General features: G+C 58.1%; 5 protein-coding genes across 5 annotated transcripts; 3 read left to right on the forward strand and 2 right to left on the reverse strand.

The window, feature by feature from the left end:
* Positions 1-329: 329 nt before the first annotated feature.
* On the forward strand, positions 330-2460 carry C7974DRAFT_386804 (uncharacterized protein). The gene is made up of 2 exons (XM_046141099.1): positions 330-1743; positions 1807-2460. Exons 1-2 carry the CDS (start codon positions 438-440, stop codon positions 2250-2252), a joined length of 1752 nt encoding a protein of 583 aa, XP_046002103.1. The 5' UTR covers positions 330-437; the 3' UTR covers positions 2253-2460.
* An 823-nt stretch (positions 2461-3283) lies between these two features.
* Positions 3284-4636, forward strand: C7974DRAFT_117267 (uncharacterized protein). The gene is made up of 2 exons (XM_046135094.1): positions 3284-3731; positions 3781-4636. Exons 1-2 carry the CDS (start codon positions 3578-3580, stop codon positions 4539-4541), a joined length of 915 nt encoding a protein of 304 aa, XP_046002104.1. The 5' UTR covers positions 3284-3577; the 3' UTR covers positions 4542-4636.
* A 303-nt stretch (positions 4637-4939) lies between these two features.
* On the forward strand, positions 4940-6773 carry C7974DRAFT_431383 (uncharacterized protein; the record flags this gene model as incomplete). Its single annotated transcript, XM_046144772.1, has 2 exons — positions 4940-4982; positions 5032-6773. The coding sequence occupies 2 exons, from the start codon at positions 4940-4942 to the stop codon at positions 6771-6773; spliced, it is 1785 nt and encodes a 594-aa protein (XP_046002105.1).
* A 348-nt stretch (positions 6774-7121) lies between these two features.
* Positions 7122-10440, reverse strand: C7974DRAFT_431388 (SNF2 family N-terminal domain-containing protein; the record flags this gene model as incomplete). Its single annotated transcript, XM_046144773.1, has 5 exons — positions 7122-8413; positions 8461-8747; positions 8796-8966; positions 9012-9421; positions 9472-10440. The coding sequence occupies 5 exons, from the start codon at positions 10438-10440 to the stop codon at positions 7122-7124; spliced, it is 3129 nt and encodes a 1042-aa protein (XP_046002106.1).
* Positions 10441-11032: 592 nt separating this feature from the next.
* On the reverse strand, positions 11033-13063 carry C7974DRAFT_386813 (Metalloenzyme, LuxS/M16 peptidase-like protein). Its single transcript, XM_046141100.1, has 5 exons — positions 12861-13063; positions 12682-12807; positions 12555-12632; positions 11811-12505; positions 11033-11763 (listed from the first exon to the last, which is right to left on the reverse strand). The coding sequence occupies exons 1-5, from the start codon at positions 13023-13025 to the stop codon at positions 11373-11375; spliced, it is 1455 nt and encodes a 484-aa protein (XP_046002107.1). The 5' UTR covers positions 13026-13063; the 3' UTR covers positions 11033-11372.
* Between the last annotated feature and the right edge of the window lie 68 nt (positions 13064-13131).

Raw genomic sequence — 13131 nt, forward strand, 5'->3', positions numbered from 1 at the left:
TTGGGGCTGGTCTGGCACCGTCAGGGCATGGCGTTTTGGTGGGCAGTAGATAGTCGCGCACGGCGCATCAAGACGACGAATGGCAGTCTGCGATGCTGCTTGATCTACAAAGTACTATGGTCCATGCTGTGTGCTGCATGAGTTGCTGTGTACAATACTGCATGAGTTGCTGTGTACTGCATGAGTTGCTGTGCATGAGTCGCTGTGTCGCTGGTTGTGCAGCCAATCACGTGTGCAGCCGTTGCGTGCAGGTGTGGAGCGACCGGAGCGGGCTGCAGCAAGGCCCACCCGCAATGACGTGCCGCGGCCGAAGTTTACTCGCCGGACATCACGACGAGTCGACGACACACCGACCACGCCACGCCCATTGGTACAAGGCGCGCAACTGACACAGGATCGGAACGCCCCCGACGCCCCCGACGCCCTCGACGCCCACGATGAGCGCCCCCACGGCGAAGAGCAAGCGCGGCCCGACGGTGCTCATGAGCGACTCGCGCGACGCAGCGCCGCGGCAGCCTCAGCGGCCGTCGTCGGCGCTGCAGCGACAGGCGACGGGCGCGCGGCTGATCTCGGTCGACAACATCCTGCAGTACGCGTCGGACATCCCGTCGCAGCAGCGCCGCGGGCCGCCCGCATCGCGGCCGGTCAACCACACGCGCACGCCCAGCGGGCGCCATCCGCTCGACCCCAAGCTGTCCGGGCGGCTGATCCCCGCGCACATCCCCACGCGCTCGTCCAAGCTCAGCGAGAAGCTGGTGCTGCTGCCCGAGACGGACGAGGCCGACGACGACGAGAAGGGCGCCTTCGACGAGGCGGGCCCGCCCACCGACGCCCAGCTCGGCCGCCGCGCGGGCGGGCCGGCCGACAAGAGCTATGCAGAGCGCCTGCCCAAGGCCCGCCGCACCGACAAGCTGTCGCGCGTCACGGCCTACTGCACCGCCCAGGCCTACAAGATGAAGGGCACCGCCGCCTTCGTCAAGGACACGCACCACGCCCGCACCAAGCTGTACGACGACTGCCTGTACTGCGTCTACCACCTGCCGCTGCTGCCCGCCGCCGACGGCTACCGCGTGCGCAGCAGCCCCGCCCTCAAGTCGCCGGGCGGCAAGACGGTGCTCGACGAGGAGATTGAGCGCAACGAGGCCCGCCACCACCAGGAGGGCTACTTTGGCGACGACGAGACGTACTACGTGCGCGACGACGACCAGGCCGACGAGTCGCCGCACTTCCTGTCCCACTCGCACCCCCGCGAGCGCCGCGACTCGGACTCGCAGCCCGCCCGCGTGCCGCCCAACGCCCTGACCTTTGGTGAGATGTTCGTCTTCAGCTACGGCGTCGTTGTCTTCTGGAACTTCACCGAGAAGCAGGAGAAGGACATCCTCGCCGACCTGACCTTCAGCATCAACCATACCGGAATCCAGATCGCCACCCGCCCGCTGACCGAGAGCGACTTTGAGACCGAGGAGTTCCACTTCGAGTACAACCCCGAGATCCCGCGCCCGCGCGTCTACAACGACATGATCACCCTGAAGAGCGGCGACCACATGATCAAGCTCGCCATGAGCCACGCCATCGCCCAGAGCACCAAACTCAGCCTCTTCGAAGAGGGCATGAGCCGCACCATGCTCGCCGCCCAGTACGTCCCCAAGCGCCTCGCCCTCACCGGCAAGCTTGGCATGCGGCGCACCGACGTCGTCAAAATGATTGGCCAGCTCTTCACCAGCCGCGTCGACGTGAACCTATGTACGTACTCTATTCCCCGAGACACTAGAAAAACCGAGCCAAAAACTAATGAATTGCCCTCAGCATCCAACCTTCTCGACGACCCCGCCTTCTTCTGGGACTCGGAACCAACGCTACACCCCCTCTACACCGCCGTCCGCGAGTACCTCGAAATCAAACCGCGCATCCAGGTTCTTAACGAGCGCTGCCAGGTGTTTCTAGACCTGGGCGAGATTCTGTCCGACAGCATCAGCGACAAAAAGATGACACGCATTACGTGGATTATCATCTTCCTCATTGTCGTGTCCATTTGTGTTACATGTCTGGAGGTTATTCTGCGCTTTGCCATTTTGAGTTCGAGGAAGGGCGTTGTCGTGCCTGGCACCGAGGGCATGGCTGTTGCTGTGCATAGGCCGGTGGGCGTGGGTGCGCTGCATGGTCTGGGCAAGGTGGGGTATGCGGGTCCGAGTCTACTACTGGCACGGTCGCTGGTGTGGGTTGTCGGAGGAGTCAAGGGGGTATTCGCATAGCTCGGTATACTACTCTTGTATGGCGTCATGGTTTTCTACACATAGCGATGGCGTTGGGGTATGTGTACAATACATATATTTTTGCGATTACATAGCGCTTTTACATTCGGTATATAATCTCCTTCATCTCCACCCTCCCTGCTCATCGACCATTACGCCTAAGAGCATCTGGCTTGCCACCGAGGCAGCTACGAGACCAGAAACGAAGTACAAATAACAATAATAATGGACAGCTAGGCATGTGATGAAATAAAACGAGGTGTGTGCTGGGTTACGAGGTGTTGTGGGCCATGGCGCTTAGAGACCTTCCTTCGCCCGATCGCAAGCAATACAGCCTCAAAGTTAGTGATGTTTCAGATATATAAACAAGTCGCATGGCTACAAAATATCAGATCTGATGAAAGCACGGATACTGCGCAAAGGGGAAGCTGCGGTTTGGCAGGTATACGCTACCACACTCGCCTGCAGTGAGCCGCCGCCATACTGCCGTCTCCCAGGTGATCCCGCCTTTGTGTGTGATTGGTTTGGAGACGGCGACTTTGTGCGAATTGGTCAAGGAACGCTATGCGGCTTGCAAGTTGCAGAGCTAGTTCTCTATGCGTCGGCTGCTAGGCGCGCACATAGTGTAACACCGTGTTGCTGCGAAGCACGAGAGGCGGATCAATCGTCAGCCGCCTTCATATCTACATGCTTCGGCACTACATTCGATCTTTGCGCTCGTGAGCAAACTTGAGAAGGAAGAAGTTTCAGCAATGGCTGCTGACGTTGTGGAGGAGTTTGCATTCCGGGTTAGATCATTCCGAGCCTATGAAGATGAAAGACTGAAGTGGATGGATGTAAGTACCAGTGCAGATAACATAAAATGAGTTTCCGGAGCTTATCAGCGATTAATAGGCCTTTCACAGTCAGCTTGCAGACCTCTCTCGCCAGTACAAAGACACTTGCAGTGATCTGGAAGGAGAGCGCATCGCAAGACGCGCGACACAGAAGCGGGTAGCAGAGTTGGAGAGTCAATTCCAGGATTTACGGCAGTCCTTTGTATGTGTCTTGTGATCTTCTTGGTGAACTACGCGTTGATACAAGCAGGACGATGGCTCGTTTGTTTTGGTTTTGATCGATGCTGATGCAGATGCGTACATGGTAAGTCATTCAGACAGGCCGCTGAGTCCGATGCTAATGTACTGCAGTTCAAGGATTCATACTACCACGACCCCGATGGCGGGCGAAAGGCAGTATTTGATCTCCAAGCGCAAGTGAAGGGGTATCTTGGAAAGACCGAGCCTAGATTGGCCCATTTGCCAATTGTGATACGAGCTTTTGCCAACATGGATGGCATATCTGGTCATCTCTCGAGAGTCGGGCTAATAAAATCGTCCGTAGCTTTGTGGGACTTTGCAAAAGGCTTCTCCCAAGCTCATGCTGGCTCTGACTTCGTCTTCGTCGGAAGTGGGAAGGATCGCGCAGACAAGAAGATCAAAGGTAAGAGAAGTTTCGAAGAGCATGGTCTACAAGTAACCAATTCTTTCAGGCGTTTTTGAACAGTTTGTGAAAAATCCTACTTGCCGCCACATCGTTTTTGGAGCTTGTCACGACAACGGCTACGTAAGACTTTTAGAGGATTTCACGGAAGATCAGGCTGTTGTCGAACGAATCACACTTCTCCACTCGTTCAGTGTGGGTAAAGAGTTCCAAAGGTTGCCCTTTCGATCGATGACGATGAAGTCGATTTTTCCGACCTGGTTGCCCGAGATCTCTAGGATTTCGACACCAAACAGCAGCCCTGGAGCTCTTGCGAGGGTTGTAAGCCACAGTCCCACTGGAGATATGCAGGCAAGTCTCGTAAGCGGCAAGGAGACGAGCAACGGAACTCTGGCTTGTGGAAGAGATCTTCCTCAACGCGTCCTCGTCAATGCAACTGGCCAGCGAGTCGACGAGAAGCTCTCAAATCCTTCTCAGGCAGCAGTCCTCAGTTGGAGTCACAAAATCAAGGTAGTGAAGATGAGGTACTGTCGTATGTACCAGCTTAGCGATGGTTGTCCAGGGAACTGCGGTTACTCGCATGGTCCTTTGTCGGACGAAGAGAAGCTTGTCTATCGGTTGAATCTCAGGCGGGAGGTCTGTCGTACCGGTTTGGGGTGTCGTGACTGGAGATGCTATTACAGACACAACTGCTTCTGTAACAAACAGCTCTGCAAGTTCCCAAAGGAGATGCACAGTGTTGATAAAGCTACTGCAGAAGTATTAGCGAATGGGCAAAGAGAGGTCTATTTTAAGCCTAGAGACGGTTAAGCTATTAGACACTCGATGGAAACGTCAGGCGCAGTACAGCGCATGTTACTTTGTTAGACATTTGCTTCTTGGAGCATATAGTTGGATAGAGCTATTCTATTATCATTGTGCAGCATATTGTCTGCAATACAGATAGTTTGAATACTACAAAAGTGCCAAGAGGCTGGTTGGATGTGGGTACAGCATGTGATGGTGACGACGCGTATCTTCAAGATGGTCTTAGCCTCCGCCTTCAGTACATGGCGAGGCGCCCTTTCGTGCAGCCGCGACGAGCCCTCTGATGCAGCCGCGATGATAAGGTCGGAGCAGCCCAGTCCTACTGCGCTCGACACTGGATGAACTGCCGGCCAAGACTGGATACTGACTGGACTGTCGCCATGCCCACCTCGCCGCACAACATGCTGCACCTCCCAGACGAGCTGATTCTGCACATTATCGCGTGTATGTGCCCACACGACAAAGCCGCCGCGCTTCTTCGTCGCGCTGACAGCAGCAGACCTCGAGCTCGCCGAGCTCGTCACGCTCCAGCACGTGTCGCGCCAGTTCCTCAACCTCAGCCGCGACAACAGGCTATGGAAGCAGCTGTGCTTCGCGCACTCGGCCACGGAGCGCCGCCGCCGCCGCCTCGAGACGACGTCCACGGCGCCACCGGCTGACGCGGACCCGCGGCTCGCGGACCTCATTGAAGCTGCCAACAGGCTCGCCGGCTCGCTCGACGTATCGGTGCACGACGCGCGCGCGCCGGACGCAGAGGCGCAGGTCAGGCGGAGCAAGGAGCGCCGCCGGGCCGCGCTGCTGAGCAACTGGGACCCCAGCAGCGTCGGGGAGAGGGTCAACTGGTACAGCGAGTTTGTGCAGCGCCACGGCCCGCACCGCGTCAGCTGGTTCCAGGACGCGGGGCACGACGGCGAGGACGGCGACGCGGTGCGCCGCGAAGCCACGGGCGCAGACATGCTCTACGACGCCAACGGGCTGGCCGCGAGGCTCGTGGCCCCGCTGGACGACGGCAGCGTCAGCGTCTGGGACGCGGCGGCCCACAGCAGCCGCCTGGGGCGCGTCGTTGCGACGAGCGCGCCGGGCCTGCTGTCGCGCGCCGACCGCGCCCAGAGCCGCGCCATCATGACGGCTACGGGCGCCGCGGCCTGCGTCAGCATCGACAGCGCGCGCCAGACGGGCTTCTTCGCCGTCCAGGACGCCCTCGTGCAGGTCGATCTGCACACGCTGCAGCTCGTCGCGCGCACGCCCTTCGCCTCGCCCGTCACCGCCCTCAGCGACGCCCACCCCGCCACGCCCCTCACCGTCGGTACAAACTGGTCGCTGCACCTGCACGACCCGCGCGCGCCCTCGCCCGGCCCCGCTGCCGCCCTCGCTCAGCCCGGCGCCCTCTCCATCGCCCACACGCCCTCGCTCGGCGACTCCAACGGCCCCATCTGGGCCGCCGGCCGCTTTCCCTCGCTGCTCAACTACGACCGCCGCTTCTTCCCCCGCCTGCGTGGCGCCCTGTACACCGGCACCCGCACCGCCTGCCTTGCCCTTCTGCCCACCCCTCTCGTCCCGCCGTCCCTGCGCCTTACTGCCCCGCCGGAAGCCCTCGTCGCCGCTCGCCACGCCTCCGGTATCACACTCGCCGCCGCCGGCGCGTACAAAGGCCGCGGCGCCCTGGACTTGTACAGCCTCTCGTCCTCGCCCGAGCGTGCCATCAACAGCGCGGATGCAGGCACAGCCCGTAACCCCGGCGCCTGTGCCCGCAATCGCCAGACCGCGGGGCGGGCCGCTCTGCTAGGTGTGGCCCCGCACGGCACGCGCATCGTGTGCTGCGATGGCGCCGGCGAGGTGCGCTGGGTCGAGCGGGACGGCTGGTCCGCCGTGCGCGCCTTTAACATCAACGACGTGGATGGTGCCTGTACCGGTCGTGGAGACATGGTCCAGCGCCTCATCCCGACCCTGTCACCCTCGCTCGTCACCCCTGAGACCGCGCCACAGGGCTCAAGACCACCAGCCCTTGGGACAGAAAATCTGGTCCTGTGGACGGGCGACGGCCGCCTGGGCATGCTGGGCTTTGGCCGCGCGGGGCTGTTTGACGAGGATGTGTTTGCGGACGCGCTGGAGTGGCAGGTCGGCGCCGACGAGGTGGATGCCAGGGCCCTGGAGCGCGAGTATGGCCGTGAGATGAGGCGGGCCTTGGAGATGCAGGCTAGGGAAGTAAGGTGGTTGGAGGGCTATGGGCTGTAGACATCATCATCAGAGTTTTGTGGGTAGACACAACCATTATGAGTAGAGGTATTCCCAACCAGAGACAAGCTTTTGACGGCAATGCAATTGTATTCTACAAACACAGACTGCCGCTCTAACACACACACACACGCAGAAGCCTCCAACTTCATACCCTCCGGCACCTCGTAACCATGTCATCATGAGCGCCTGACACACACACCTCGTGCGTCCTGTGATCTCTCAGATCGGGTATCAAAACGCGAAAAACTACTCGCCGTAAAATGTACACCAAAAATGTCCATGGGCACATCGGGCGTTACTAAAACCAGCTCCATCAATCCCACACCACTGCTGCACACTGATTACCTAGCCCATGCCGAAAATGTACCTAAGCTCACGCGCACCGAGACGGGTCAGGCCCTTGCTGCTTGTCTCGTCTAGAGCAGTGTCGATCATTTGGCGCTTCTTGTCTTGGATCTCGCAGATGCGATCCTCAACCGTCTCAGGAACCAAAACGCGATGGACCGTGACCTCTTTGCGCTGGGGCATGCGGTGGGCACGGTCAATGGCCTGCTCTTCGACGTAGGGATTCCAGAACGGGTCCAGGATGATGACCTGGGACGCCTTCGCAAGGTTGAGACCCGCGTTGCCGGCCTTGAGCGATAGCAACATGATCTTTTCGTCAGGATCGTCCATGAACCTCTCAACGGCATCCGCTCGATCGCCCATCGTCATACTTCCGTCATAGCGCTGGTACCGCAGCCGTCTCTCGTACATTGGAACTTCAAGCAAATCAAGCAGCGACGTGAACTGACTAAAGATGAGGATCTTGTCGGTAGGGTCGTTCGCGGCAATATCGCTCACGAGCTCCATCGTCTTCTCGATCTTGGCAGAAGACACCCAATTCTTGCGCAAGCGGCGGAGGTACTTCTGCTTGGCAGCTTTGCTACGGAGAGAGTCTTTCTTGAGTTGTGCCAAAGTGACTTTCGGCTTGGCTTTGGCTTTGCCCTTGCTCTTGCTCTTGCTCTTCGCTTTCTTCTTAGACTTCACAGAGGGAGCGGGAACTGAAGCTTCGTCATCGTTGACATCTGATGTCTCGGCCTCATACTCTGACTCTTCCTCATCGGGAACAACAAAGTCAACGAGATTACCGTTCTTGTCGACGTCTTCACCCTCGTCATCGTCATCAGAGTCATCAGAGTCGGATTCGTCATTCACTGGTTCCTCCGAAGAAGCTCGATCGGCCTCCTCAAGCTTCTCCGGAGCGTGCACCTTGCAAAAGTGTTTGTAGTCGGTAATCATGGCGGCCTTCAGCTCGCCACGACATTGGGGGCACTTTGCAGCGCCGACATGCTCATGGCCATCCCTAATGCCACGTGTTGGATCGACGAGCTTCTGCACACATTCTCCACAGACTGTATGACCACAGGGCACTATGATCGTCGGGTTTAGGTCAACGTCGAAACAAACAGGACACTCAAAATCGTCAGTGGTCTTCAGTCGGTTTACCACATCCTCGTGCAAGGCTCCGGCCCGACTTAAGAGGTCGTCCTCTGCGATGTTCTCGGTTGCAGGCTGGCTGAGATCTTTGATAAGATGCGGGTGGCAGCAGGCTTGGCGCAGACGGAGTAGTAAGACGAGGACGTTTGCATAGTTGGCTGCCACAGATGTTAGTTCAATAATGAATGTAGTAGATGGCTCTTACCTGACAGCGTGCCCCTCTCGAGGTACTTGTTCAGTTGAATCTGCGACTTGTTCTCGAGTGCCCTATATAGTTCCATCTCTGCGTCACTGAACTCGACAGCCTCCTTCGAGAGGTGTTTCGGCGGAAGTTTGCAGACAATCTCGCCATCGACAATGGAATCTTTCTGACGTCGAAGCATCAATGATTTTAGCAGGACTTGCACACGCTGCATGGCGCGTTTTCGGGTATCAGAATGTGTGTTTCGCAGTGGCTTACTGAAGTCTTGGTTGAACCTCGACCAGTCGTCGCTAATTCTGTTAATGTATTGACCACATGAAATGCACTGGCGAGCTTACTATGGAGGGATGCGGAGGAAGCGGATCAGCGGAAACAGTTCATCGATCGAGTTCATCATCGGCGTTCCGGTCATGACCACCCGGTGCATAGCCATTAGCTCGTGAGCGGCCTTGGAAGCAGCAGTCTGTCTGTTCTTGATGCATTGTGCTTCATCGATGATGATGCGGTACCTAGAGTGTGAGCCAAGGAACACGCTACGTCAACGAAAGACTCACCACATGCATTCCGGCCCTAGCAGAGCCAACTTATCTTTCGGTTTGCGACGGATGCCGGTTCTCTGCTCCTCCACGTGCCTCGCTGATTCCTTTCTCTCCTTCTGTTTGAGCTCCGAGGTTAGAATGCCAAAGGTTGTCAGGACTACATCGAACTGTCGGAGTTTGGCAAAGTCTGCGTTCTTGCCACTAGTGCCATGATAGACATATACTCTGAGTCTATGTCTCGGGTCGACGTGGCGCTCGATCTCCTTTTCCCATTGCCGCATCAGCGCAACAGGTGCAATGATGAGCGTTGTCTTGCGACGCGGGTCATCAGATGGCCGAGCACAGATGAGTGATATCGCTTGCACAGTCTTTCCCAAGCCCATGCCGTCCGCCAAGATGCCGCCCTTGTTGGTGCCAGTCTCCATCTACACGTATGTTAGCGTATGGTGATTACATAGGCAATAAGTTCCGGCACCTTCATAAGCCAGGTGAGTCCGATCTTCTGATATTCCTTGAGTGCAGAACACATGATGCGGGGCGTCTGTTCGCGGCGCTCGGGCGCATCCTCAGCATCGTGAGCTGAAACGTTACCGAGGAGATTTTCAACCGCCTGAGCCTCATCCACGGTAAGAGGTGCGCCATACTCGTCCTCGTTGTCGCTCGGCGCCCATGGCTTATCGGCGTTACCGATGTAGAGGGGCACTTCTGGGGCTTCGTAAGCACCGTAAGCCGCGCCAGCTACATGTTGATGAATGGGCAGCGGTTGCTGAAACGCATAGCTTGTGCCGGCTGGAGTCGGGGCCAGCAGGAACTGCGCAAGCTCCTGCTCGGGCATGAACTCCTGCGCGAACGCGTCCATTGGCTGAGGGGCACCGCTCAGAAAAGCATGTTCAAGCTCAGGAAATGGGTCTGGCGTGGGCGGATTGGATTCTGTCAGGTCAATCACGTTCGGTGGTGCCGGGCGACCTGAAGCATAAGGTAGTATTTGCTGGCGATTCGAACCTTGATAGCCTTGCGCTGGAAGCTCGAGGGGCAGAGCCTGCTGGCGGCTCGAACTGGCGTATGCTGAGCGATGATCCGTGGGCTCGGAGTATACCGAATTTGGAGTGTTTGGCGTGAGAGGACTTGGATTCACGCTCGGCCGCTTTGAGTCAGGGTACGTGGCATTGTACCCGATACTTCGCTTTCGTGAAGCGCCCGACGATGAGGCAGGCGAGACGGGCCGTGTCATCTGAGGTGGCTCAAGATTGACTTGATTGCTGTGCATCTGAGTCCTAGCAGCAGCCTGGTTACTCTGGACATATGCTAGCTCGGCGTACTGTTCTTCGAGCATATCCTCGTAAAATGGTCGGTCTAGGTAATCCGGTCCATTCTTTTGTAGAAGGTCTTCGATTAGATCAATGTTGCATTGCAGCTGCTGAGGCGATATCCAGTTGGTCGCCATTACTACCACTAGAGAGCTTCTAGCTCAAGGCTCCGTGAGTCAGGTTTCCGCCTATGTTCAACGACAGTTGTCTGCTGGGTCGTTTTGTGAAAGTGGCAGGGATCGTGGACTGCACATACGAAACAGTCGTGGTGACAGTGAAGTGAGAAAGGCAGCGGGCGGGGAGGGTGAGCTCTAGCGCGCTCTCGAGTCTAGGCTGCTGCGCTGTCTAGAGAAGGAGCATGAAAGGAAGTGAGCCCTGGGGACGCCGCGACCACCGGACGACAAAGGCTGCTGCGCAAAGCCGGATCCACGAACAAAGAAACGAGTGTAAGACTATCAGATGGATGCCTAAGCGGATTATTTTTTATGAGTGCATCGCATCCAGCCTTGTGACGATCGGTCGTTGGGGTTGAGTGAAGCAACGCGATATGTCCACTTCACTATCGATAGGTCGGCTGAGCTAAGAGCATTGCATCATCAACCAATTAACGTCTGTATCCACGGGCGGATGTGGTTCGAGCGGTCAGACCAGCTGAAAGGCTTGGAGGGCGCGCACGACAGCTGGCGGGTTGTTCACGAGGCTGAGTCCTTCCCCGTTGTTCCGGTGAGAAGAGACATTTCGGGCACACAACGGCGCTTGTGTCACCTTGGTAAGCGGGACGCGAGCTCACGTGTTGACACAACTCCATCTGGACGTCGTTGGCCTTTCTGTGTCGCAGTACATGGCCGCTGTTTTCCTGGGGTAGATCTGACGTGAGCTGTAACGTACGTGAAGAAATGAGAGTGCAGCATATCAAGCTTATCGTCTATTTGACTTGTGGTATATACACGTTCTCGCAATCGGACAAAGTTGAAATAGGAAATCTTTCTTTATCGGATTCAGCTAGGTGTACACAAAATACAGTTGCCGCCAAACGCTCAACTCTCTCCTCTCTATGAACATCTCCCGTTTACGACAGCATCCTGCTCATATCGCCACGAATACGGTTGTAGTCAAGGAGACCCTCGATCTGGCCAACAGCAGAGACAGCGATGTCGCGATCCCAGAGCTTCTTCTGGGCGAAAGCCATGACCTCCTTCTCGGTGATGCGGCCAACGACGCGCTCAACCTCCTCAGGCGATAACCTGCGGCCGGTGGTGATGATCTGGCGACCAATATCCTCGGCAACGGCAGTTGTGCCGTCGAGGGCGAGGAGGAGAGAAGCCTTGAGCTGGGACTTGGCGCGCTCGACCTCGGCGGAGGAAACGCTCATCGACAGGCGCGACCACTCGCGAAGGGTGAAGTGGACGAGGTCGTCGATCTGGGTGACGTTGTTGGTGGTCAGGTAGATACCCCACAGACTGTGAGCCGTTAGCAATTGCAAACACAAGGTAATGCCTGCGCTTACCCAGTGTCCGAGTAGGATGTGGAGAAGGACATGAAGCTGTTGGCGAGGTTGTGCTGCGAGACGAAGGAGCTGAGCTTGCTGCCGAGGTACGCGGAGTTGCCCATGGAGCGGTCCCAGTTGCCGACAATAGCCTGGGTGACGAGAGCAGTGAAGTAGTCGGGGTCGCTCCAGCTGACACCCTCGACAGCGATGGCGATGTTGGCGCTGCCCATGGTGTCGTCGCGGAGCCTGACCTCAGAGCCGATGAACTCGGGCTTCAGCTTTTGCTCCTGGGCGACAACCTTGTTGGAGTAGTCCTGGGGCTCGGCGGGCAGGCTGGCGAAGTGCTTCTCGGCGAGCTCGACAAGCTGCTGGTGGGGAATGCCGCCGGAGCCGACGAGGACCATGCGGTCGGCAGTGTAGTTGGTCTTGATGTAGTTCTCGAGGTCGCTGCGCTGGATGGTCTCGATGTTCTCCTTGGGGCCGAGAATGGTGCGTCCCAGCGGCTGGCCCTGGAAGGCGGTGGCGTGCAGGTGGTCGAAGACGACCTCCTCGAGCTGCTTGTCGACCTCCTCCTGCTCGCGCAGGATGACGTCGCGCTCGCGCTCGATGGCCGAGCTCTCGAGCTTGGAGTTCTGCAGGATGTCGGAGAGAATGTCGACGGCGGCGGGCACGTCGTCGTTGAAGGCCTTGGCGTAGTAGACGGTGTTCTCGCGCTGCGGGTGTGTCAGTGTAGGTTCCGAGCCCATCCGCGGGCGCACGTACCGAGGTGTAGGCGTTCAGGTGGCCGCCCATGTTCTCGATCTCGAGCTCCAGCTGCTGCTGGGTGCGCTTCTCGGTGCCCTGGCACGGTTAGCGTCTGTCATCGGGCGCAGGCGGGCGGGCGGGCTACCTTGAAGGCCAGGTGCTCGAGGAAGTGCGCGGTGCCGTTCGTCTTGTCCGTCTCAGCGCGCGAGCCGGCGTCGATCCACACGCCGACCGTCGACGTCTGGGCCCATGGGGAGTGCTCGGTGGCAATCTGCGCGCGCGGGTCAATTGCAGTCCGGGCGTCTCGTGCAGCGCTGTCCATACCGTGAAGCCGTTGCTGAGGGTGGTGCTCTCGGTCTTGGACCCGTACGAGACGGGCGTCGCGAGGCCTCTTGTCAAGGGCGACGCCTTGGCCGCCTTGACGCTGTTGATGGCCGCGCGGGAGCGCAAGCTCCGCTGGAAGTTCAGTGCGAGCTGCCTGGAAGCCATTGCGTCGGCTCGCTGTGGGAGGGGATGGCGGGCGGTGGGGGGGGGGGGGGTTGATGGTGGTCCAGAGCTCCCACCCGTCCACGGTCAAGATTGAAGAAAACACGTC

This window comes from Boeremia exigua, assembly GCF_020726555.1.
Source record: "Boeremia exigua strain MPI-SDFR-AT-0100 chromosome Unknown C7974scaffold_2, whole genome shotgun sequence".
Taxonomy (NCBI): domain Eukaryota; kingdom Fungi; phylum Ascomycota; class Dothideomycetes; order Pleosporales; family Didymellaceae; genus Boeremia; species Boeremia exigua.

Coding starts and splice junctions, on each gene's coding strand:
- C7974DRAFT_386804 (XM_046141099.1), top strand. CDS start 438: ATGAGCGCCCCCACGGCGAAGAGCAAGCGCGGCCCGACGGTGCTCATG. Junction 1,744..1,806: donor CCGCGTCGACGTGAACCTAT/GTACGTACTCTA, acceptor AATTGCCCTCAG/CATCCAACCTTCTCGACGAC.
- C7974DRAFT_117267 (XM_046135094.1), top strand. CDS start 3,578: ATGGATGGCATATCTGGTCATCTCTCGAGAGTCGGGCTAATAAAATCG. Junction 3,732..3,780: donor CGCAGACAAGAAGATCAAAG/GTAAGAGAAGTT, acceptor CAATTCTTTCAG/GCGTTTTTGAACAGTTTGTG.
- C7974DRAFT_386813 (XM_046141100.1), bottom strand. CDS start 13,025: ATGGCTTCCAGGCAGCTCGCACTGAACTTCCAGCGGAGCTTGCGCTCC. Junction 12,633..12,681: donor TCGAGCACCTGGCCTTCAAG/GTAGCCCGCCCG, acceptor TAACCGTGCCAG/GGCACCGAGAAGCGCACCCA. Junction 12,506..12,554: donor ACCTGAACGCCTACACCTCG/GTACGTGCGCCC, acceptor ACACACCCGCAG/CGCGAGAACACCGTCTACTA.